Here is a 22690-nt window from a genome sequence, read left to right as displayed (position 1 = left end):
GATGAAGCCAAGGACGGCAAGCTTGGTATTTGAATTGTCTGATACATGCTGGAACTTCGATGGCAAAGCCTCGCAGAATTACGGTGTATGAGAATCATAAAATGACACTTCATCATTTTCCACTTCTTTTGTCTGTCTGACGTAATAGTTGTCAACACCGGCCTGGTCTACACAGCGAGTTCCGGGACAGCCAGGGCTGTTACACAAAAACCCTGGTCCCCAACTCAAAAGAGATTCGCCTGCCGGACTCTGCCTCCCGGTTGCTGGAATTAAAGGCGTGTGCCACCACCCTCGGCTTCAGTAGTAGTATTTTGAAGAAAAGCATGCAAGGACGACTTAGAGAATAATAACCATGTTAATTATAGTTACGGCGGTCAAAGAAGGTCTCGTAGGTTTAAGACCCGAATGAACCTGGCATGGAAATAGTTGAAACAGGCGAAGGGTGTTCAAATTTCTTTCTCTCTGGGACTAGGCTGTTTCAAAATTGCTCCATCTTCGTGTACACATAGCATGATGATCATGTAAAAATCTTTAATTTCACGAACGCGTCTAATTTAGTGTACCACGGTCGAGAATCTGAGGTCGAGTGACGAGCGGGTGATGGACAGCACGGTGCCGAGGGTTCAAAGGGCACGGGGTGGCGGGGGCGGGGGGGGGGGGCAGAGGCTTAGATCCTGCCTTCGCCTCCCACGTCCCACCCCGCGGAGTCAGGCAGCCTGTCGGGAGACTGTTCATCCCTCAAACAACGCGACGTGCACTTCCACATGCCAACCGCTGGTGATCAAGCACACCGTGCACACCCAGTCTCCGCCACTGGCTGCGCCCCCGCCCCCTGCTCGGCGTACTGCGTCGCTTCCGCCGTGACGTCACACCGCCCCGACTTCCGGGTCGCCGAGGCCGCCGCAGGCGGCGCACACTGCCGTGTCCGCTGGGGTCCAGTCTATGGAGTCAGTTGGCGCGGCCGGCGGCTCGGAGGCAGGAGGTGGTGTCCGAGTGGGGGCCTCTGCCCCGCCAGGATGTTTCCGGGCTTGGCCGCCGCCGTCGCGGCGCACAGGTGCAGCTGGGCGACGCTGTGCAGGCTCGGTGGCGGCCGGGCAGTGGCCCGCGGCCGCAGCCAGGGTGAGTGACCGGCGGAGGCCGCTCCTGGCCTCGGCGGTTGACCAGCTTGTCCTTCCCCAGTCCAGAGCCCGCCGGTCTCGCACGGTCCCCGCAGGCGTCCCCGCGAGCAGCGACCGCAGAGTTCCCGCGGGGGCCAGCGGGCGTGGGGACACCCCGAGGCCGGACCGGAGGGCTTAGCGCCTATCGCAGTGACCCAAAGGCCGTGGGAAATGGTGGATTCCAGCAACTTGGAGGGTCCCTTGAGTTCGCAGCCGCAATTTTAGCTGCCTCTTAGTTGGACTGAGCCACTCCTGCGTTGTTGTTTTCTTAAGTCTCCCAAAATCAAAGTGGATGTCACATACTGATCTTAAGGTGTGGGCATCTTATAGTTATCGGATGAGCCTAGTTTGGGGACCGGAAACCCCCCAAAACTTTGCGGTTTCATTGAATAATCTTTTTTGGTGAAAATGTCTTCTGAAACTATATAATCCCTCTGTGGGGTGGCAGTGATTGAGTTTTGATCTTCAGCGTTTCTTTCTCAGTCAAATTTAAGTTGTTCGAGAATTTCTGAAATGACATTAAACCTGTAAGTCTTATTTCTGTTCACCTCTCTCATTGCCATAGCTTGGCATGTCACAGCATGACATAGAGGACTCATGGCAGAGCCCAGAAGGAAGAGCACAGGACCAAATCCACTGCTCACCTGATCCCCCAGATCTTTGGGAGTTGCAAAGAGGGTTTACAGAAACGTTTCTCAAAATTCAGGCTTCAAAAACTTTAAGTGGAAGTCAAAAACTGTCGCCATTCCGGCTTTTGAGTGGTAAAAGCGGTACCAGACTCCTGTGCTGTGCAAATAAAGCAGAATATATTTATATCTTATTTGTAATAAACATAAAAGCTAGCTCCTAAGATTGCAAATGAATTTATTACAATAGCACTGGTTTTTAGGGGTTTTGGCAGTGACAGAAAACTGTAGCTATGGAGTTTTCCCATATTGGCAAAATGCCTGATTGTCTTAAGAGCAGAATGAATTGTCTGTTTATATACTCTATTCTAAAACCCCAAGTAAACTTTGGCATACATAATAAAATTCAAATAGTGACTGTTAAATGTGGTCCACACTTCCCTTTCAGTCTTGGTAAAACGAGTTGAAGTAGTGTAATTTGTAATTCTTACTTTGTAGCTGTCACCAGACCAAAAATGTTAAGCTCTTTCCCTCATCTGTGCAACACAGATAATAATTGCCTATCTCATCCATTTAGGGATGACTTGGCAGAGTTCTTTAGGACGTTTACTACTACAAAAAATTTGAATGTTTTTACACTTAAAACCCTTTCGGACTAAAAATTTACCTTTGTAGAAATCTTGTACAGTATTTGAGAGAGCAGTCATACCTATGGTTAAATTTAAAAATCATTTGGAGAAAGAGTGCTGTTTAAGTTGGATGCATGCTACAAGAAAAACTATTTGAAGCTCTTGTTGTTTTGTTTTGTTTTGGGAGTGGGAGCTGGGATCTAAAAGCAGATGATTTTCTTTGAGAAGAAATAAAGTTTACTTTCTGCTTCTAGAATGTTTACCTGTCTAGTTAAGGCTTCTAAAGGATAAACAAGAGAGGCCAGGCATGGTGGTGCATGCCTTTAGTCCCAGCAGAGGCGAGCTGATCTCATGAGTTCGAGGCCAGCCTGGTCTACAGAGTCTGATTCAGGACAGCCAGGACTGCAGGAAAAAAAAAAAAAACCTGTCTTGAAAAACAACAAAAAAGAACAAAGGAGGAAAACACTGACTGATATCAGTTTTTAAAGATGAGAAACCTCTGTGAAGCAAAGAAAAAAAGGACAGTATTCAAGAGCCCAGCCACATAATATAGTCTTGTATTGTTCAGTAGCCAAAATTTTAAACTAAAATTATTTTTATTTTATGTGCATTGATGTTTTGCCTATGTATGTGTGCTGTGTGCACATGGAAGCCAGCAGGAATCACTAGGAGTTTGAATTATTACCGTGTGCAGTACTTAGCTGCTGAGCCATTTTTTCAGCCCCAATACCTTTTATTGGAGATGCACAAACTCCCTTGTACTGATTGGCCGCAGAATTGAGCATTGCTTTAGAAGGTTCTTCTCTGTATAAAAGGAACTTGAAGAGGTTTGTGCCCTGTGACCTAACAATTGCACTTAAAATGATTTACATTAAATAAATGCATATTTAAATGTTTATTTCAGTTCATTACTATACTAATAAATTGTAAACTTATTTATAGTTACAGGATTTACATTATGTTAGATGCTTTTATTGATTTTACCCCCCACACACACACCCTTCTTTTTGAGACACGGTCTCAACATTAAGTTTAGACTGACCTAGAACTATGATTCTCCTGTCTCTATCTTCAAGGCTTGGGATTTCAGGCTGTTTCTACCTCTTCTTAGAAAATGTCAGAAGTAATAAGCAAGACAGTAAAGATATGATCCAAGAGGTAGTGCAGGACTTGTCAGTGTTTGCCCTTGTTGCCTTCTTCAAAACTAAATTTAAAAAAAAGGTGTGGGGGTGACTTTCTTCATAGCAGGTGTTAAAAGCATAGCACGCCCATTCTCCTGGGCAGGGCTACTCTGTCTTGTACACACCTTTGTTTGCTAGATGAGTAGGCAAGGTTTTCCTGCCGTGTTGGCTACCAGAAAGGACACAAGTAAAATGGGGCTCCTGAGTGTTACTATCACACAGACTGCCACACTTGACAGTGTTGTTAATAAGCTCTCTTAAAAAAATAAATTGACTATTTTAAAATTTTTATGTGTATGAGTGTTTTGCCTACTTGTTTTTCTGTGCATCGTATGTGTGCAGTGCTCATGGAAGCCAAAAGAGAGTATTGGATCCCCTGGAATCAGAACTGTAGAAGATTGTTAGCTGCCATGCGAATACCTGGGTCCCATGGAAGTGCTCGTAACCACTGAGCCATCTATCTAGTCTCTCTCTCTTTTTTTTTAAACTCATTCTCTTTTTTTTAAAGATTTATTTATTATGTTTACAACATTCTGCTTCGATGTATGCCTGCACGCCAGAGGAGGGCACCAGATCTCAGTACAGATGGTTGTGAGCCACCATGTGGTTGCTGGGAATTGAACTCAGGTCCTCTGGAAGAGCAGTCAGTGCTCTTTACCTCTGAGCCATCTCTCCAGCCCCTCTATCTAGTCTCTTAATGGAGCTCCAGATTGCTTACTGATACTTGTGCTTTCTGTTTCTTCTTATTGTACACTGGTCTTTTGTTTGTTTGTTTGAGATAAGGTCTCTCTGCATAACTCTGGCTGTTCTGGAGCCCACTTTGTAGACCAGGCAGAGGCAGGTGGTTCTCTTGAGTTTGAGGCCAGCCTTGTCTACAAAGAGAGTTCCAGGACAGCTAGGGCTGTGTGTGTGCACGCGTGTGTGTGTGTGTGTGTACTCATATGTAAAGGTGTTGAGGCCAAAGGACAGCCTTGGTTGTCATTCTTCAGTTACCATCCACCTTGGGTTCTGTTGGTTTGCTTGTTGTTTTAGAAAAGATCTCTCATGGCCTGGAGCTCAGCATGTCATAGACTGGCGGAGTGTCCTGGGGATCCTCTTCTAGCTGCCTCTCCAGCGGATGCCCAGCTTTTTATGTGTGTACTGGTGACTGAACTCAGGTTCCCATGGTTATAAGGCAAACAATTTATCAATTCAACTGTCAGCCCAATTGCTTACTTTTTTTTTTTAAAAAAAAGTTATTTTATGTGTGTGCATATTTTGCCTACATGTATGCCTGTGTACTACATGTGTACCTCGTTCCTGAGGATGCCAGACAGGGTCTTCTGGGTGGAGTCACAGTTGGTTGTGAGCTACCATGTCGTCATCATTTTATCATTTGCGCCCGGCAGTACTTAAACATGCGTGGGCAGCCCGTTTATGGCGGTCCTCCAGCTGGTCCTCTCCTGGCAGCCCTAGATGCTTGTGTACTGTCATAGCCAAGGTTCCACAGTCTTCCTTTATGCTCTCTGTCCAGCGGTGCACTCCTCCAAGCAGTGCTGTCTCCTGGTATCTGCTGTCAATCATTCTCATAACATGGCCTAAGTATCTCAAGCGCCGTTGCCGTATCCAGTAGTTTATTTTCTTCTGTAGATGGAGATGCTTCTTATGGAGCAATCATGTCAGTACTGGAAATTGAACCCGGATCTTTTTGAAGAACAGCCAGTATTCGTAACCATTGAGCCATCTCTCCAGCCATGCAGTTAATGAGTTTTTAATATGTCAGTGCTTTAGAATCTGGAAGGAAGACACTACTGAAATTGTCTCTTAGGTAAAGGGACTGATGTGTGGAACATGGGCTACAACTTTGACTCAAGCCCTAAAATTAGCTAGAAACAAACCCAAACTACAAGATGTCTTTTTGTTGATTTTTTTTTTTTTGCAGATGCAACATACATAACAGACTGAATTGTCAGTTTGCAGGGAGGAAAATAGTATATATTATAGTATATATATAAAATTTTTCTTAGTCTCAAAGTGAAAGCCAATGAAATAAGTAGTAGACGACAAGCTAGATTGGAGACAGCAAGCGGCGAGCAGTAGCAGTGGCTAACAAAAGCAGAGCCTTGTAACTAGGCCCCTGGTTGTTGTGACCAGACCAGTAAGACTCCAGCAGCTTTACAACTTAGATCAACACAGTCCTTAGGTGCGCAGCAGCGAGAAAACTCTATTCAAGTAGAACGGTAGTGCCAGACTAAAGACTGACGTTCATATGCAACTAATTTTAGATATCACCTTGAAGAAAGGGAGTTAAGATTGGGAAATATGTTTTACTATATTTCTGTCAGCTGGAATTAATGTATTCAGCAGTTCATCCCACAGTGATTGATTATGCTTTCTGCTGCTGTGTTAGATTTTATATTGGTTTTATTGAGTCAGATGTGTACCTGTATAGTTTTGCCCTATAAGCAGTTTTCAGCTGTGTATTAGTGGCAAAGGTATACTGAAAGCTGTTAATACCTGGCATTCTATTGAAATTAAAAATTAAGTCTGTTTCCAAACAGCTAGCAAGGGAGCTATCTAAGATAACCCTATAGTGTTCGAATTTGAGAGACCTCTACTGGCCAGAAATGAGAGCATTTGAGCATTACTTGAGACTGACTGAAGTGGACTGAAATGCACAGCACATGATACTGAAATCTGGAACTGTAATGAAATGTGCAAACTAAAGCCAGGCATCTCTGCGGCCTGCTAGGTGGTGCTCTTAGCGTTTTGAGAAGTGGTGCATAAGAGGGAAGGAAGCATTAAGCTCTGAGCCTGCCTTAAACGGTGCTACTGAGTAACCAGAGGGGGAATTTTCCATGGGTGAAGGTATTCACTGAGTGGAGAAGTAATACAATCGGAGCTACAGTTTTAAAGCCACCTAATGAATAAATGGATCTAGCATGGAATAGCAGTAGTCATTGCCGTAAATAAAGGGACAACTAGATATTAGGTGAGTTTTTTTCTTGTACTGTGCTGCTCAGGGTCCAGTGCTATACCACTGAGGTGTAGTCAGAGCCCAGAATAACCAGCCCGCAAAGAGGCTTCATCACCACCTATACATGTAACTGAATTCAGAAAATGCTACCACACACACTCTGACTTGTGGGACATGGAATAGGTTAAACAGCATCCTGGAAATTCAGTCAGTAAAGTCCAGACTGGAAACTATCAGGGCAGAAATTCAGGCAAACAATTTAGTTTATTCAATATTTAAAGAATGCAAATAGAAAAAAAACAGTTGTACAGATTTAAAAATGTTTAAAAGATCTCAGGCACAGTATGGGTCTGTTCACAGAAATGGAAAAACCATGTTTGTGACAACTGGCCAAAGACTTTCTCTTTTTTAGAGAATTATTTATTATTGTAGGTGACTGTGTCTGATGTGTGTTTGGGGGGTATAAGAGCACACATATCATAGCACACTTGTGAAGGTCAGAAGATAACACTCTGGAGTTGGTTCTTAGTGCTTTTCTCAGTTGAGCCATCTCGTCTACCCCCACCCCCACCCAGTCTCTGACTCTTGAGATTCATTGTTTATATTTAGGGATGAGAACTGTGCTAAAACTTGAGTTACAAACATTTGGCCCTAAATAAGCTTGGGAAATTTGAGATGCTTTTTAGAAAAACACAAATTATCACTACAGGCAAATTTGATTATTAATTGTGCTAAAATTTATTTTTGGATTCTCAGTCAGCAGGAAAGGCAAACTAGATCCCAAGGTACATTTTGTTTGTTTTCTTTCCCTCCCTTCTCATTATATTATTATTATTATCATTGTTATTATTGTTGTTATTATTTTATTATGGCAGGTTCTCTCTATGCAGCCTTGGCTGGCCTCGAATTTGGTGTGTAGACCAGGCTGACCTCTGACTCACAGAGATCCACCTGCCTCTGGCTCTCCAGGTATTGGGGTAAATGGTGTGCACCACTGCTCCTTTCTCACATATGCCATTAATTCCCCTTCCTATTCTTAAGGAATATGCCTTAAGAATACTAGTGGCCACAGTGAGGAAGATGTGTTTGGTAGGTTACATGTCTCAGTTTTTGTCACTCAGCTTTTAGAAATAGATGCATATAACCAAGACTTGATCAATTTGCCAAATAGACAAAAGAATACATTGACACCAGGGAGTTTCCCCCAAAATCACTGTTTTGGAAAAAGCAGTTTTCAACAATTAGACATTGTACTGCTCTACCCCCTGGCGCTGTAAGAAGGTAAGGTCCTATCTCTGAGCTATGTCCTCCTCCCAACTGTCAGCTCTTCAGTGCCCACTCGATGGTAACCATTGTAAACACTGGATTATCTCTGACATGGTTGGATTCATGTAAAACCTTCAAAATTATGAATTTTATCTAAATAGTTCTTGAGTTCTTTGAAGAGCTGGAATTCAGAGTATACACAGTAACACATAAAGGGAAGGTCAGGAGAGTGGATGCTCACTTCCTTTGTCACTTGACCACAATGGTGGAGTCTCTTTAAAGCCACTGTCAACCAAGATGCAGCAGCTCAAGGGCTTTCTATCTTCTGTTCTTCTCTCAGTGAAAATTCTCATGTGCTGGGTCATTCACCAAATGGTGATCTAATTATCTGATTAAAAATCAGAGACAACAGGACTCACTACTAATAGGATTCATTTATTGATTATGACATGAAAGGACTAAATCTCCAGCTCACAGAAAGAAGACATGGAATAATTTTGAGCAGGAAGTCCTCATGACTATCCCTTACCCAGAGTCTGCTATTCATTATATTATGCCAGTTTTATTTTTTTAAAATGCAGCCAGCATACAAAATAAGAGAGTATCTGTTATGTACAGTGTACCACCTTTTGGAATAATGGAGTATGAGTGTTTTGCTTGATTGTGTGTGTGTGTGTGTGTGTGTGTGTGTGTGTATAGAGAGAGAGAGTATATTGTGTATATAGGTATAATATATGTACATATATGTCTATATTAAAGTTTCTAAATCGAATATAAATAGGAAAAAATTGAAATATTTGATTCTTATATTACTAAGGAAATACCTCAAGTCAAACACTTGTTTTGTTAATTGTATATTTGAGAGTTGTTTTGAAAGTAAAGTGATTCTTTTTTTCCTCTTAGGATGGAAGAATTTAATGACATTTGGAAGCTTTACGTACATGGTTCCCAACAGTCACCCACATGTTTGTACTCTGAGTAGAGTCAAGTTGTACTCTACAGAAGTCCACAAAGGAGGGCAGGGATCACAAGCTCCAAGAGCAGGAAAACCCCCAGCACCTAAGGAAACAGGTATGTGAAAACTTGCTGAAAGCTTTTAAATTTCCTCTGTATTAGAAGAGTGTAAACTTATTGACTCCTGAATAGTAGAACTTACTTGTAAAACTATCTGGACTCGTGTGTGTTTGGGGGAGAGGGGAGCTGCAGCAAACAAAAATATTCCAAAGTGGAAGGACCAATTCCTGAGCTTATCTTGACCTCCACACACACTTGGGCCACACAAGTACCTGCACTCACATATACAAACAAGCACATGTGCAGGTGTGCACACACACACATGTGCACACACATACACACCAGTTTATTTGCATAAACTCATAATGTTTGTTTACTCTGTTATGTTGCATATGCGGTTCTTTTTTACTTCTAGTGGTGTTTCCTTACTTTTAAAGCTTGCTAGGGCTTTGTGTTGTATTGTTTTGTCACAATATTTGGTCTCTGATTAAGGCATGACGTTTGTTGCCTAAGTTTTGGTGTATCTGAATAGTTTTCTTAAGTGGCCCTCATGTATTTGAAAACAATGTGTATTTTTGATTTCTTGAGACAGGATTTATATATGTATAGATTTATAATCTGCTTAAAAATCTTTTTAAAAATAGTATTTATACGCCGGGCAGTGGTGGCGCACACCTTTAATTCCAGCACTCAGAAGTCAGAAGCAGGTGGATCTCTGTGAGTTCAAGGCCAGCCTGGTCTACAGAGTGAGTTTCAGGACAGGGTCCAAAGCTACACAGAGAAGCCCTGTCTTAAGAAAAACCAAAATTAAAATAAAATAAAATAATATCTACAATTTCCAATTTTATATAGAAGTTACATATTCTATTATTACTTCAAAGACTAAAGATAATCAATGTTTAAGTTCCCTTGGAAAATGCAAAGACCTTAGAATACCTAACTCTTGACAACTTATTACCAGTGGATGTGCTATTTATTGGCTAATATTTTATATCCATTCAATTTTATAAAACATACATTGGTTTTTTTGTTGTTTTTTGTTTGTTCCTTTTTTTCTGTTCTGGTGATTGAACTCACACAAGAGGCAAGTACTCTACCATTGAGCTACCCCAGCCTTTAACAAAATTATTATTATTGTGTGTGTTTGTGTGTGTGTGTGTGTGTGTGTGCATGTGTGTTTACATGCATGTACATGCACATCTGGAGCTCAGAGGACAACTTTGTGAAGTTGATGCTTCTACTTTCCTATGAGTGTGGAGGATCAAACCTGCTCACCAAAGTTGTGTAAAAAGTGCTTTTGTTCACAGAGAATTTCACTAAGCACATCAGCTTTATTATTTTATTTATATTTTTAATATAAATATTTTATATTTTGAGACAAGATTACATATTCCAGACTGGCCATGAACTCATGGCAAAGAGTTTGTAGCTAGGCTCTCTGCTTCCTAGACAGGAGGAAGAACTGGGTGGGGAACAAGATGTGGCACCTGAGCCTGGCGGCAGTGGTGCACGCCTTTAATCCCAGCACTCTGGAGGCAGAGGCAGGCGGATCTCTGTGAGTTTGAGGCCAGCCTGGTCTACAAGAGCTAGTTCCAGGACAGGCTCCGGAGCTACACAGAGAAACCCTGTCTCGGAAAATTAAAAGAGAAAGAGAGAGAGATTTGTTGGAGAAGATATCCTGCCCAGCTTTTTATTTCTAAAAACTTTCAGACATACAGACATAGAAGCACTAAAATGATAATTCACTAAACCCTTGTGTTCCTCACTGAAGACTGAGACTGGGCTTCTGGCCACATGGACCAAACAGCTATGGATTCTTCAACCTTCTGGTGGTGGACAGTCAGCCAGTGTTGGACTAGATGAAACACAGCCTGTGAGCCTTTCTAGTAAATCCTTTGATCTCCACACACATGTCATAGCACACATGGGTTACATAACTCATATATATGCACATATAGACACACAAATTAATTGATTGAATTTTTAAAGAGTTGGGTATTACTAGTTGAAGGAATAAAAAGTGTAATGAATCTCTAAGTTCAGAATTCAGCATGCTTATTATTAAAACTCAGTAAAGGACAGAACAGTTGATGAGACGACATAATTAAGGGCAAATGTATTAGATAGTGGTTTTCTTAGGTAAACATAAACTCAGGCAAATATATTAAATGTTGGCTCCACTATACAGGATCTTTAAAATTGACATCCATGAGTTTGTTTCTTTTTTCTCTGAGAACTAATAAAAATTTGAGTTTAATTGTCTTATAGTAGAAATACATTGTTTATTGACAGTTTTATTTTGGGCTCTTTTTCAAGATTTGCCTAAGCCAAATTAGACCTTGTTAGCTATCAGATAGATACCAAGTAATTGCTTGATTGAAAGATAATTTATATACTTAAGAGTTTTAGATTGACTTTTGAATAATTCAAATCACATGGTGAAGTCAGGAGCAGAGCTTCACATGGTGAAGCTCATTAAGGAGCAGAGGCTTGCTAAGACATCCTCAAATTTTTAAGGAGCATTCAGATGGTTTGAATTTTAGTAAAATTAGTTTCAATTTTACTAATGATAGCAGATGTGTGGCAAGCAGCCAGAATTTGAGCTTAAAACAAATGTCTAGAGGTATTCATGGGTAGAATATCTGATTATTTGTGGAAATTATGAAGATTCTATACCAGCAAGTAGTGTGAGTTTATTAAGATGGTTGTGGTTTGTAAAAATAAGTATTCATGCATGTGTTTGAGCCATTTGCTAACCTCCTTGTTTGTGCTTCATAGCATTATATATATATAGTAACATCTAGACAGTTCTTAATGAGAATAGTCACAAGTTTCCATCTGAGAGCAACTTATTTTATGTGCTTTGGTTAAATGATCATTGTGGGGGTTAAGTGGCGTTTCTGAAGCTTTTGACATATTTTAGTTTAGGTAGAATTGCTGTAGTCTGAGACCAGCCTGTACTGTACTGGATTAGATGTTGTCTCATACAAAATAAAAAAGAATGAAGCTCTAGCTAATATTTCATAGTCATTTAAGAGTGAGAAGACAGAAAAATAAGTAATTTATGGAGATAATGGAGGGCTGAGAAAATTGATCAGAGGATAAAGTGCTTTCCGTCAAGTGTGAGGACTGGGTTCAGATCCCCAGACCCCACATAAAGATGATGCAGTAGAGCATGTATGATCCCAGCATGCCTACAGAAAAGTGGGAGGTGGAGATGGGAAAAATTCCAGCTCATGGGCCAGCTTGCTTGGCGCATGCAGTAGCAAACAGCAAGAGGGTAGAAGTTGTCCTCTGACCTCCACATGGTGCATGTCTATTCTTGTGCCTACAGTCACATTAAGATGTGCACATACACCACACACAGACATCCACATACACCACACACTTGTATTGCTAACCTAAAAATATTCTTTTAGAGTTAAAAACATTTTCTTAGATAACTTAAGCTTTTATGTCTCTCATCCCTATAAACTTTGCATCTCTTTTTATAATTTTCTTTTCTGAATTTGGTAACAAAGAAGATGATATAACTGTGTAGTAGTCAGTCCCCATCAGAGACCCAAGGAGGATAAACTTTTAAGTTTTGAGTAACCAGGAAGTGCAGAGCAAGCAGCTTCTAAAGCAGTAGAAATGATAGAGACAGTGGCTGCCTTGACAGTCATCTAAGGTTCTCTGCAGTATTAGGGCATCCATCTTTGGTCTACAGGCCTAGAATAGCTGACAGGTTTTTCTTTGAAACAGGAATTTTGAAGGACTTCCTATCTTGTCTTGGTAGAGTTTGGCAGTCACCTTCTTTTCTGTCTGGCTTGTCCAATTTGGACAGCATGTTGTCAACAGTTGAGTCAAGGCCAGTCTCTTACCCAGTGACTGACAGTGCCACAATAAAAGCAAATTCCATGTGGAGGTTCTTCAGTGCCCATCATCTCTGAAGTAGACGGACATTGCCAGTAGACATCTCTCTGTCATGAAAAGCCTTGTGTTATTAAAGCATCTTAAATGTCGTATTCTGAAGGTCTCTGAAGTGTTTTAAGACCACCTATCTACCTAAAGTATATCTGTTGGACCTTGAAAACATACCTAACATGACTAAAAGTTTGATTGTTATAGATGACTAACTACTAACCTGCATTTCTTAATTATCCTAAATAGTTTGTAATAATAGCTTTCAAGAACTAGAACTTAACATTACATTTTAAAATGAACTGCATAGGTAAAGTACCTTAAACAAGAGTAAAAACATATATACAATATGTTAAAACAAAAATAACCTTAAATTTGTATGAGTGTACAAAAATCCATACCAATGTAAATAAAACTAGTAGATGCTTTTTAGTTAAGTAAATTGTCCTTCCTATATCCTCCCCATTTTTTTTCAGAATCTAATTTCATTTGTGTAGTTTTCCCCTGACCATGGCCAGTAACAACTTGAACCAGCTCCCCTCCCCAAACAATGACAAGACATCCATAACCTACCAAATGACCAAAAACCACCCACCCTACCTCTTGGGAATGTGGAGGCCATGTTCTTAAAATTACTTCCTATTGTCTGGGGCCAGTGGCATCTTCAGTGGATCCTGAGAAAATTGGTGTAATGGTTAAGTCCTGGAAAACCTAGCTTATTATTATTATTATTATTATTATTATTATTATTATTATTTGGTTTTTCGAGACAGAGTTTCTCTGTGACTTTGGAGCCTGTCCTGGAACTAACTCTTGTAGACCAGGCTGGCCTCGAACTCACAGAGATCCGCCTGCCTCTGCCTCCTGAGTGCTGGGATTAAAGGCGTGCGCCACCACGCCTGGCTAGTTTATTATTTTTTGTTCAGTCTCTGTGTGATGGTTACCTGAAGTCCTAGCTAGCGTAGTCTGTGAGGCTAAACTATCTCAGCTAGCTTCTTTGAAGTTGTTCAGGATGCAGATTTTTGAGGAGACTGCAACCGAGGTGTTCTTAGAGGCTGGGTCACCTGGGCTACTTGTCTTCATTGGTGTCTTTTTTTTTTTCTTTTCTGAAAGTGCAACAAACTTTTTCATATAAAGGTAATATACATATCTGTATAAACACAAGTTTGGAATGTGCAGTATGCACAAATTAGCTAAAGATGATTTTCTATTTTCTGTTTGAACAGGCAAAAGACATCTGTCAACTTTATAAGTTGTTGGTCATATATATCCAAACTGTAATATAAACATTCATGCTACATGAAAGGATGGCATATAATAATAATTCATGAGGACTCTGTAGCCAACAAGATTTTTCATGTTTCATTTAGTCTCAGAACTGTTCCTATGTAGAGGGATCAGCATATATCTCCTCTTGTAGTTTTTCTTAGTTTCTTCCTTCATGTCTGAGCCACAATTTTCAGGAGGTCTCCCCAAATCTAATCTCGTCTTTATTAATGTTGAAGAAATACATAGCTTTCATTTCCTGTGGGGGAAAAAAAAGACATCACCTCTCCCCCAATGCAACACATTTCTGACTCCACTCTGAAGTTAAGTCATCCTTAAAATATATAGGCTGCTTTAACTTAGCAGTTTTTTCTACAATCCAGTGTCTCAGCAGCATTTGCCCTTCACTCATTATCACTCAAAAACATAAGTCAGCCAAGCACCATACAAAATCCAGATGCCCTGTGTAGTTCCCATCCTCACATGGCTTAGTCTTACTTTACTCTTTCTTCAAAGACTGTACTGTGTTATTTAAAACTTTATATTTCTATGATTGTCCATACCCATTTTCTTTTCTTCAGCATCTAAACACATTTTCAAGTATACTGTACCTATTCAGTTTTTTTTTTTTTTTTTCCTGGTCTGGACCTGACTTTTTGCATGCCTGCAGATTTTCTCTGACCATGTGAGCCAAACCTTAAATTGCCAGCCCATCTGCAGTGCGACTCCACTTAGCACATGGTGCTGGCTGCTGGCTCTACCGCCCTCTACCTCCTGGGATGGGTCTAGCAGGCTACTCCCACTAATTCTGGGCTGGGGTCACTGTTTGACCAGTGAGAGCTGAGCCTCATGCCTACAGGCATTGGCCATGCCCTGTTTACTGGCCCCAGCTCTGTGAAGTTGGTAGGTCCACTACAGGCTTTTTACCTAATGCCAAGTAGCAGGCCAGCTTCTCAAGTGCTCAACTGCTCTGCTAGCAGGGCCTCTTAAAGGAGCCATGCCTCTGTACAAGGCAAACCCTGTCACTGCCTGAGAGATTGTATTTACCAGGAATCCATGTCTGGCTCCATATTTGGAACTTTTTTTATTTTAGCTTTCTCAGGCTCTTTGGTGGATGTATGTGGCCTCCACATTTGGTACCAAATGATATTTTTCTGTCAGCTTCATGGCTGCACATCAGTCTACTGATATTTTAATTACTATCTGCTTGCTGCCCCACAGCCCCTCCATCAGCGACCCACCTGCCACTCAGGCTGCAGCCTGAAGGGACTTCTGGTCCCACAACCCTGACCTTGCCATGGCCACAATGTGTGGGTTTTAACTAAGTCTCTATTCTGTTTACCAATAAAGATTTGGGAGTTAGCTGCTGGGGTGAAAACGTTCTAGGTCAGAGAAGCCGAGAAGAACCATGACCTTCCTTTTTTGGCTGGAGATCCAGCAAGAGATGCATCTCACCACTCGTCTGAAACTAAAAAGAAGCATGGGACTCCAAGTCCCATGCTCTTCTTCCTCTGTGTCTCTTCATATCCCTGGCTCCTCCAGACTCTAGCTCTTTCTAGTCAACTACTTCTAGTCCTTGTTCCACCCCCTGAACCAAGTTTGATTTTATTTAATTAACACAAATGCAAACTCAGGGTTTGCAGTGTGATCGAATATCCTGCAACAAGTACATTTGTACTGTCTATGGAGACATCTTATGTAGAGAAACCAGAATGGAAAATGAGATCAGGCAACAGTTCAGCCTAAGAGCTGCCCAACAGAGAATCCAGGATGTTGTGAGTCTAGTTGTTTCTCATTTGAAATAATCATTTTATATATCGACAGTATGCAGAAAACCAAAGGAATGCTCCTTGTGAGTGATACTTTTGAGATCACAAGAGGAAAACTAAACATTACTCTGCAAAATTACTCTAAAAATTTCCTGCCAATTTAAAGGTGAAAATAAGCTTGTTATTAAGCATGAAGGTGGATATTACAGCCATTTCCCTCAGACTTAAAGAAGAACATCGTTAAATTAAATATTTCCCTAAGTTACAAAATAAACCCAGGGATATAAGAATACAGAAAAGATAGCGAAGAACAAGAAATGGCTAAATTATGTTGATAAAATTAAGTATTAATAATAGAAATAACAAATGTTCTTTTAGTATTTGATATTAAAATTTTAATCTAGAGTGATATATAAGGTTTCTTTTGTTCTAGAGGATTGGAAATATTTACTGACTTTGCAGATGGCTGAAAGGAAATATTCTATGTATACTAAATTAAAGAGTATAAATATAAGTTTATAATTTCCAAACCAACTGTTGGAGGGTGGGATGGAAGGAACATATGGAAAATCATTCGACTCTTAACAGATGGCAGGAAATATGAAATAAAAAATAAAAGCAAAGGAAAAAGGACAGTAAGAAACACAGCAATCAGATGGCTGTATTTAATGCAGAGGCATATCATTTAAATGCGTGCATGTTGCAAAGAGGTGGAAACACAGACTTTCTTTGTATTCTGTTCCTCTCTCTCATCTGCTTCAACACTTGTTCTTGTGATTTATCTTCTAACTATACCAACACTTTTCCCTTCCTTGATTCTGTTCTCCCTCAGCTTCTACTGAAAACCCAGATGGATTCTGTCTCTGCTTGCCTCTTCCATTGCCCATCCTCATTCTCCCGCAGAAAGGATTCAAGAGGCTCCCATGGTTTTCATGTCACTAGTTGCTCAGCATGCACCATGAACCCCTTCTGTTTTGCCCCAGTGTAAAAGATGCTTGCTTATGTATCGGATATTGTTGTAAACATGAAGGTAGTATAGGAAAATGGTTAACAGAACACATCACACCAATAGGAATGTCTTAGGTTTCGATTCTGACTGTTTCTATGTCTAAAATATCAGCTGTGCAGTTATAGAACCCCTTTGCTTGGAATCTCTTTGCTCATAAAAAAGGAAATGGTAGTGGTGTGACTTATTGGTAGTGGTGTGACTTTGGGAAACATTATGACCTCTCTCTGCTTCAGTTTCTTTGTAATAATACCTATACCAAAATGATTTTGTAGGAACTAAGTAGAATAGGTCACATAAATACATAAAATAATGCTTGACACCAGTTGAATGCTGAGTAGATATTGTCTGCAATCAAGCTGTGATAAAATACGGAATCCTCTTATTGAATGAAGTTTTAAGTGTGATGAGGTTTTTATATTTTACATTTATGCATTTATAGATACTTTATCTTTAACAATATATTATTAAATTATGCATATTTTATATATTTAAACAATTATTTAAATATAATCTTTAAACATATGTTAAATATATATTATATATGTGTACATTGTAATGTTTATTTTAAAGTTAGAAAATAAAATTAGAATCTTGGAATTTGCTAATCAGCCTAAGAACTTCTTGATAGCATCTGTCTTTAATTTGCATTTGCTGTGTGTATCAAAGTCATTTTCCTGAAGTTTTCAGCCTTAGTACCTTGGTTTGTTTTTTTAAGGTTTATTTATTTATTATATATACAACAATGTGCCTCCATGTATGCCCACACACCAGAAGAGGGTGCCAGATCTCATTACAGATGGTTGTGAGCCACCATGTGGTTGCTAGGAATTGAACTCAGGATCTCTGGAAGAGCAGCCAGTGCTCTTAACCACTGAGCCATCTCTCCAGCCCCCAGTACCTTGGTTTAAAAAAAAAAAAAGCGAGATGAGAGGGTGCTGGAGCTACAGCTCATGGTTAAGACTACTTGCTTCTCTCAGGACTCAGGTTCAGTATCAGCATGCCAAGTGGCTTCACAGCCTTAACTCTAGTTCCAGGGGATCTGATGCCCTCTTCTGGCTTCCACAGGCTTCTGCATGCATACAGTGTGCATGAACTCACACAGACGTACACACATCACATAATTAATAAATAACTCTTAGAAAGGGGAGGTGAAATGAATAGCATATCTGTGTATTCTAAGTTACTTAGTTTTGTCTGTTTTTGAACTTTGCTTTGTTGGTTTACATGTATTCTTTGAAGTTTTGTTTGTGTTTTCATCGTTTTTTTGCTAGATTTATCCTATCAATGTATTTGTGGATTTGATATTTTCAAATAATTTATAGCACATAATTATAATTATAGCACATACTATTGAGGGCTATTTGTTGTGTGAATTAAAAGCAGTGATACAGTAGTGTTTGGCTCACAGTGAGGGCTTAAGGAAAGATAGCCATTATTATGATTGTCACCACTACATACAAAAGGGCCAAGGAATGTAACATTCATTGTTTGTTATATTACTAGTGGGCATTTTGTTTTTTGTAATTTTTAAAATAGAATATTGTTGTGAATGCCACATTCCTCTCTTCTGTTGCCCTTGTACAAGGATATTTTTGCTCTTACTGACCTGAGAGAATTACTGGGTTATAGTTTTGATCGATACTTGTACCTGTTCCCACCAGCAGCCATATTCCCATTCTTTCACACGGTCACCAAACTTGGGTGTTATGGTTTTTCATTTTCCATAGTGTAATGGTTGTAAGTTGAAATTCTTTGGTTTCATTTAGATTCAGTTAATGAAATAATCACCTTTTCATACATCTAATGGCAATGCATAATTGTTTTTCTATGTGTATTTGTTCTAATGCTTATTTTAATGAACTTTTTCTTATTGATCTGGAGGAAGTTTTTTTGTTTTATTTTGTTTTTAAAGATTTCTTTATTATGTATACACAAGTCAGAAGAGGGCATTAGATCCCACTAGAGATGGTTGTGAGCTACCCTGTGGTTACTGGGAATTGAACTCACAACCTCTGGAAGAGCAGCTAGTGCTCTTAACCTCTAAGCTATCTCTCTAGCCCCTAGAAGAAGTTTTAAAGTATTCTTGATACTAATGCTCTGTGGCTCTATTTGTTGGAAATAATTTCTCCCAATTTGAGACTTTATCTTCTTCCTTTGAAAAAGATTTATTGTTCCATTTGTGTCTGTGTATGTACAGGTGTCTGTGGGGGCCAGAAGAGGGTAGCATATCCTCTGTCTGGTGCTGGAGCTACAGGCATCTGTGAGCCACCCACCCATGTGCTGGGCACCAGACTCTGAAGAGCAGCAAGTTCTCTTTGTTGCTGAGCCACCTCTCCAGTCCACCCCCCACCAGTTTTTTGTTTTGTTGTTGTTGTTTTGTTTTGAGACAGGGTTTCTCTGTGAAACAGTCGTGGATGTCCTGGAACTCACTCTGTAGACCAGGCTGGCCTCAAATTCACAAGATAGCTGCTACCTGCCTCTGCCTTCTGAGTGCTGGGATTAAAGGCGTGCACCACCACTGCCCGGCCTCTTTTTTTGTTTTATAGGATATTTTGTTGACTAGATTTTCTGAATTTTAATTTACTGATTTTTTCCCTTTATGTTATTTATATCCTGCTTACAAACTTTCTTGTTGGGCTGGTGGTGTTCTCCTGTAATTTCATCATAGTAGACTAAAGCAGGAGCATTATGGATTTGAGCCCATTCTGAAACCCTGCTTCATAAAAAGAAAGAAAATCTTTCTTTATCATAACAATAGTCTGTGTGTCTACAGTGGGGCGCTGGAAGGCACTGGCATTTGTATTTGTATTTGTAAGCATTTCTTTTGCTTATAGTGGCAGGTAGATTCTGTTCCTTTTCATCTTTTAAATGGTTTTGGGGGATGTGAATGGAGCTACAGTTGTCTAACATGACTTAATAGACTTCTTTACTGAAGTCTCTAAAATAGTGGAAGGATTATTTGTACCTTTGTTTTCTTATTTTAAATGCACCTACCCTTTCACTAATAGTGGCATATGTCAGTGGTCTGTTCTACCCTTTCACTAATAGTGGCATATGTCAGTGGTCTGTTCTACCCTTTCACTAATAGTGGCATATGTCAGTGGTCTGTTCTACCCTTTCACTAATAGTGGCATATGTCAGTGGTCTGTTCTACCCTTTCACTACTAGTGGCATATGTCAGTGGTCTGTTCTACCCTTTCACTAATAGTGGCATATGTCAGTGGTCTGTTCTACCCTTTCACTAATAGTGGCATATGTCAGTGGTCTGTTCTACCCTTTCACTACTAGTGGCATATGTCAGTGGTCTGTTCTACCCTTTCACTACTAGTGGCATATGTCAGTGGTCTGTTCTACCCTTAAAACAAATCCTTTTGTCACTTTTCTGAAAGGCTTTGGCATGTGTGTGGGGATGAGTTTTACTAAATGCTTTGTTTTGTCTTTAGTTCTTGAAATGATTGCATGCCTTTTCTCCTGTAGTTTATTAATGAGGAGATAAATATCTGTTATGAAGTTTGACACTCTTGTGTTTTATAGAATGAATAAAAATAATATGATCAGTTATATCATTTGTGATAAATGATCAGTTATATATTGCTTAAGTTAACTAATAAGTTAGTTTTATTGGAAAACGTCATGTAAACTTGTTTTAATAAACTTTACAGCAGAAAATATAGGCGCAGAACTCAAAGCTCCACTTAAACAAGATCCTCTCCAAGTAAGAGGTAAATATATCTTATTTGATGTTTTAGTATGTGGGTATATATAAATATGCAGAATTTATGTGACGGTCTTTAACATCATCCTAAGAACATGGTTATAATTTGCTTTTATTTTAAATAGATTGGTCATAAATTTTTATTCTATTTATATGCCTCTTTATCCTGAAGTTTATTTTGCATTTTGATGACAAATACTTTAAAAGTGTAAGGAGCCAAAATCTTCAGTTTGCTTTATATTTTTAGAAAATTAATGTTACTAAAGAGCAAGAGGCCAGTATCTTCAGCTATAGTTTGTTTAAGTTTAGGTGGAGTTTGACTGTTAATTCATGAAGTCAGTGGGTCTGTGCAATGTGAGCAGTGTGGTGTCAGACAAACAGGCTCAGTTTTGGCTCTCATACTTCCTAGCTGTCTAATATAAGGCAACTTACTTAACCCTCTGACATTTAGCTTGCTTCTCTGAGATGGTAAAAAATAAAACCCACTCATCAGGGTGGCTTTGAAGATTACACATGCAAATAGTTAGGTAATCAAGAGTCATCAGCATTTGGACTGTGTGTGTGACTTGCCTGTGATTGCAGCCTGTCAGAGGCTGGGGCAGGACCCCAGGTTAGGCGGTGCAACCTTCTTTCCATTAACAAAGAAACAGTGCTGGAATAGCAGTGACCACTGCCACCCACCAACCAACCATCCGTGGTCTGTCTCGGGCAGGCCAGCAGGATTGCTAACTGTTCTGAAGGATTTCTTTTTGAACTTTAAAGAATGCATCCTTTTAAAGAGAGATGTAATTTTCCTTTCAGTTCTAGAATAACTCACACCCAGATTTTAGTTTTAGAATGATAGAAGTAAAGTTCACTAGAGACTTAGAATTCAAAGAGAAAGTAATCCGAATGCCTTTATAGACTAATTCAAATAAAGTTTTGGCTTTTGTATTGAACTTCATTTTTGAAATGTTCTTAGTAAGATGTATTGTGCATTTAATATTAGTGCTGATGTTTTATTGTTTTCAGTGGGTGTTTTTTACCCACAGAAATGAATCATTTTAGACTTAATTCTATTTGGAAGTAAAATAGAAAGCTAGGGTTGAGAGAGCAGCGTCTGGTGGAGTGGCCAGGTGACAGTTTAACACAGAGCACAGCCTTTGTTGTCTTAGTCTTGCTCAGAGGTTTGCTTAAATTATTTATGTCATGGGACAGAAAGTCTTACTGTATATGCCTTATATTTTTTTTTAAATTTATTTATTATGTATACAGTATTCTGTCTGTGTGTATGCCTGCAGGCCAGAAGAGGGCACCAGACCCCATTACAGATGGTTGTGAGCCACCATGTGGTTGCTGGGAATTGAACTCAGGACCTTTGGAAGAGCAGGCAATGCTCTTAACCACTGAGCCATCTCTCCAGCCCCAATGCTTTATTTTTTTGATGTTGTTTTGGGTTTGTTTGTTTTTCAAGACAGTTTTTCTCTGTAACAGTCCCGGCTGTTCTGTAACTCACTTTGTAGACCAGACTGGCCTCAGATCCGCCTGCCTCTGCCTCCCGAGTGCTGGCATTAAAGGCGTGCACCACCCAGTTTATATGCTTTGTCAGCATAGAAATGTATCATGTAATTTTTTAACTCTCAAACTATAATCTGTACCAAATTAGTATCATATTTTTGTGTCTGACAGTTTGATACCCAACAGTTAGACAGTAGTTTAATAGAATGCAATATTTTTTTATAATTTGAAGACTTCTTGCAATTTTTGATTGATAGAAGTATTTCTTAGTTCCCTTTAGTCTTGTGTGAAATTATCCGGTGGCCCTAAGTTTTTTAACAAGAAATGTTACTTAATGATCTAAGAAACATACAGATTATTATATATTCAAGGGTATCAAAACATTTTATAAAAATTCCTTTTCTATATTCAGTATCCTTTATTGTTTTCTGTTTTGACTTTTCATGAATTCTGGTTTCACTCTACAGTTTATAAAACATTGAACTATTCTGTAATTTTTATTGAAACTTTATTTGCCCATAGAGCCAAAGCAACTTAAATTGTTTTAATGCTTTAGACAGAACAGTACTGATATAAGGTGTCTACTAGATAAAAGGTTGGTATTTTAGCATCAGTTAGAGATGAGCTATAGAGGTAAACACTAGATTTATGACCCATCCTAGTTTTCTATACTGGGGAGACATTTCTTTTTCTGTGGTATCA

General features: G+C 39.6%; 1 protein-coding gene across 2 annotated transcripts in view; it reads left to right on the top strand.

Annotated features, from left to right (window-relative positions):
- The first annotated feature begins 871 nt into the window (after positions 1-871).
- Positions 872-22690, top strand: part of Slc30a9 (solute carrier family 30 member 9) — a 60151-nt gene continuing 38332 nt past the window's right edge. For both annotated transcript variants that reach the window (XM_038324144.1, XM_038324134.1), the window contains exons 1-3: positions 872-1119; positions 8719-8886; positions 20439-20498. In XM_038324144.1, coding sequence (XP_038180072.1) covers positions 1017-1119; positions 8719-8886; positions 20439-20498 — 331 coding nt within the window. In that variant the 5' untranslated portion in view covers positions 872-1016. The remainder of the gene's footprint in view (positions 1120-8718; positions 8887-20438; positions 20499-22690) is intronic.

This window comes from Arvicola amphibius, chromosome 1, assembly GCF_903992535.2.
Source record: "Arvicola amphibius chromosome 1, mArvAmp1.2, whole genome shotgun sequence".
NCBI classification, from domain to species: domain Eukaryota; kingdom Metazoa; phylum Chordata; class Mammalia; order Rodentia; family Cricetidae; genus Arvicola; species Arvicola amphibius.
Note: the sequence above shows the minus strand (reverse complement) of the source record. Positions and strands in the feature narration are given on the sequence as shown.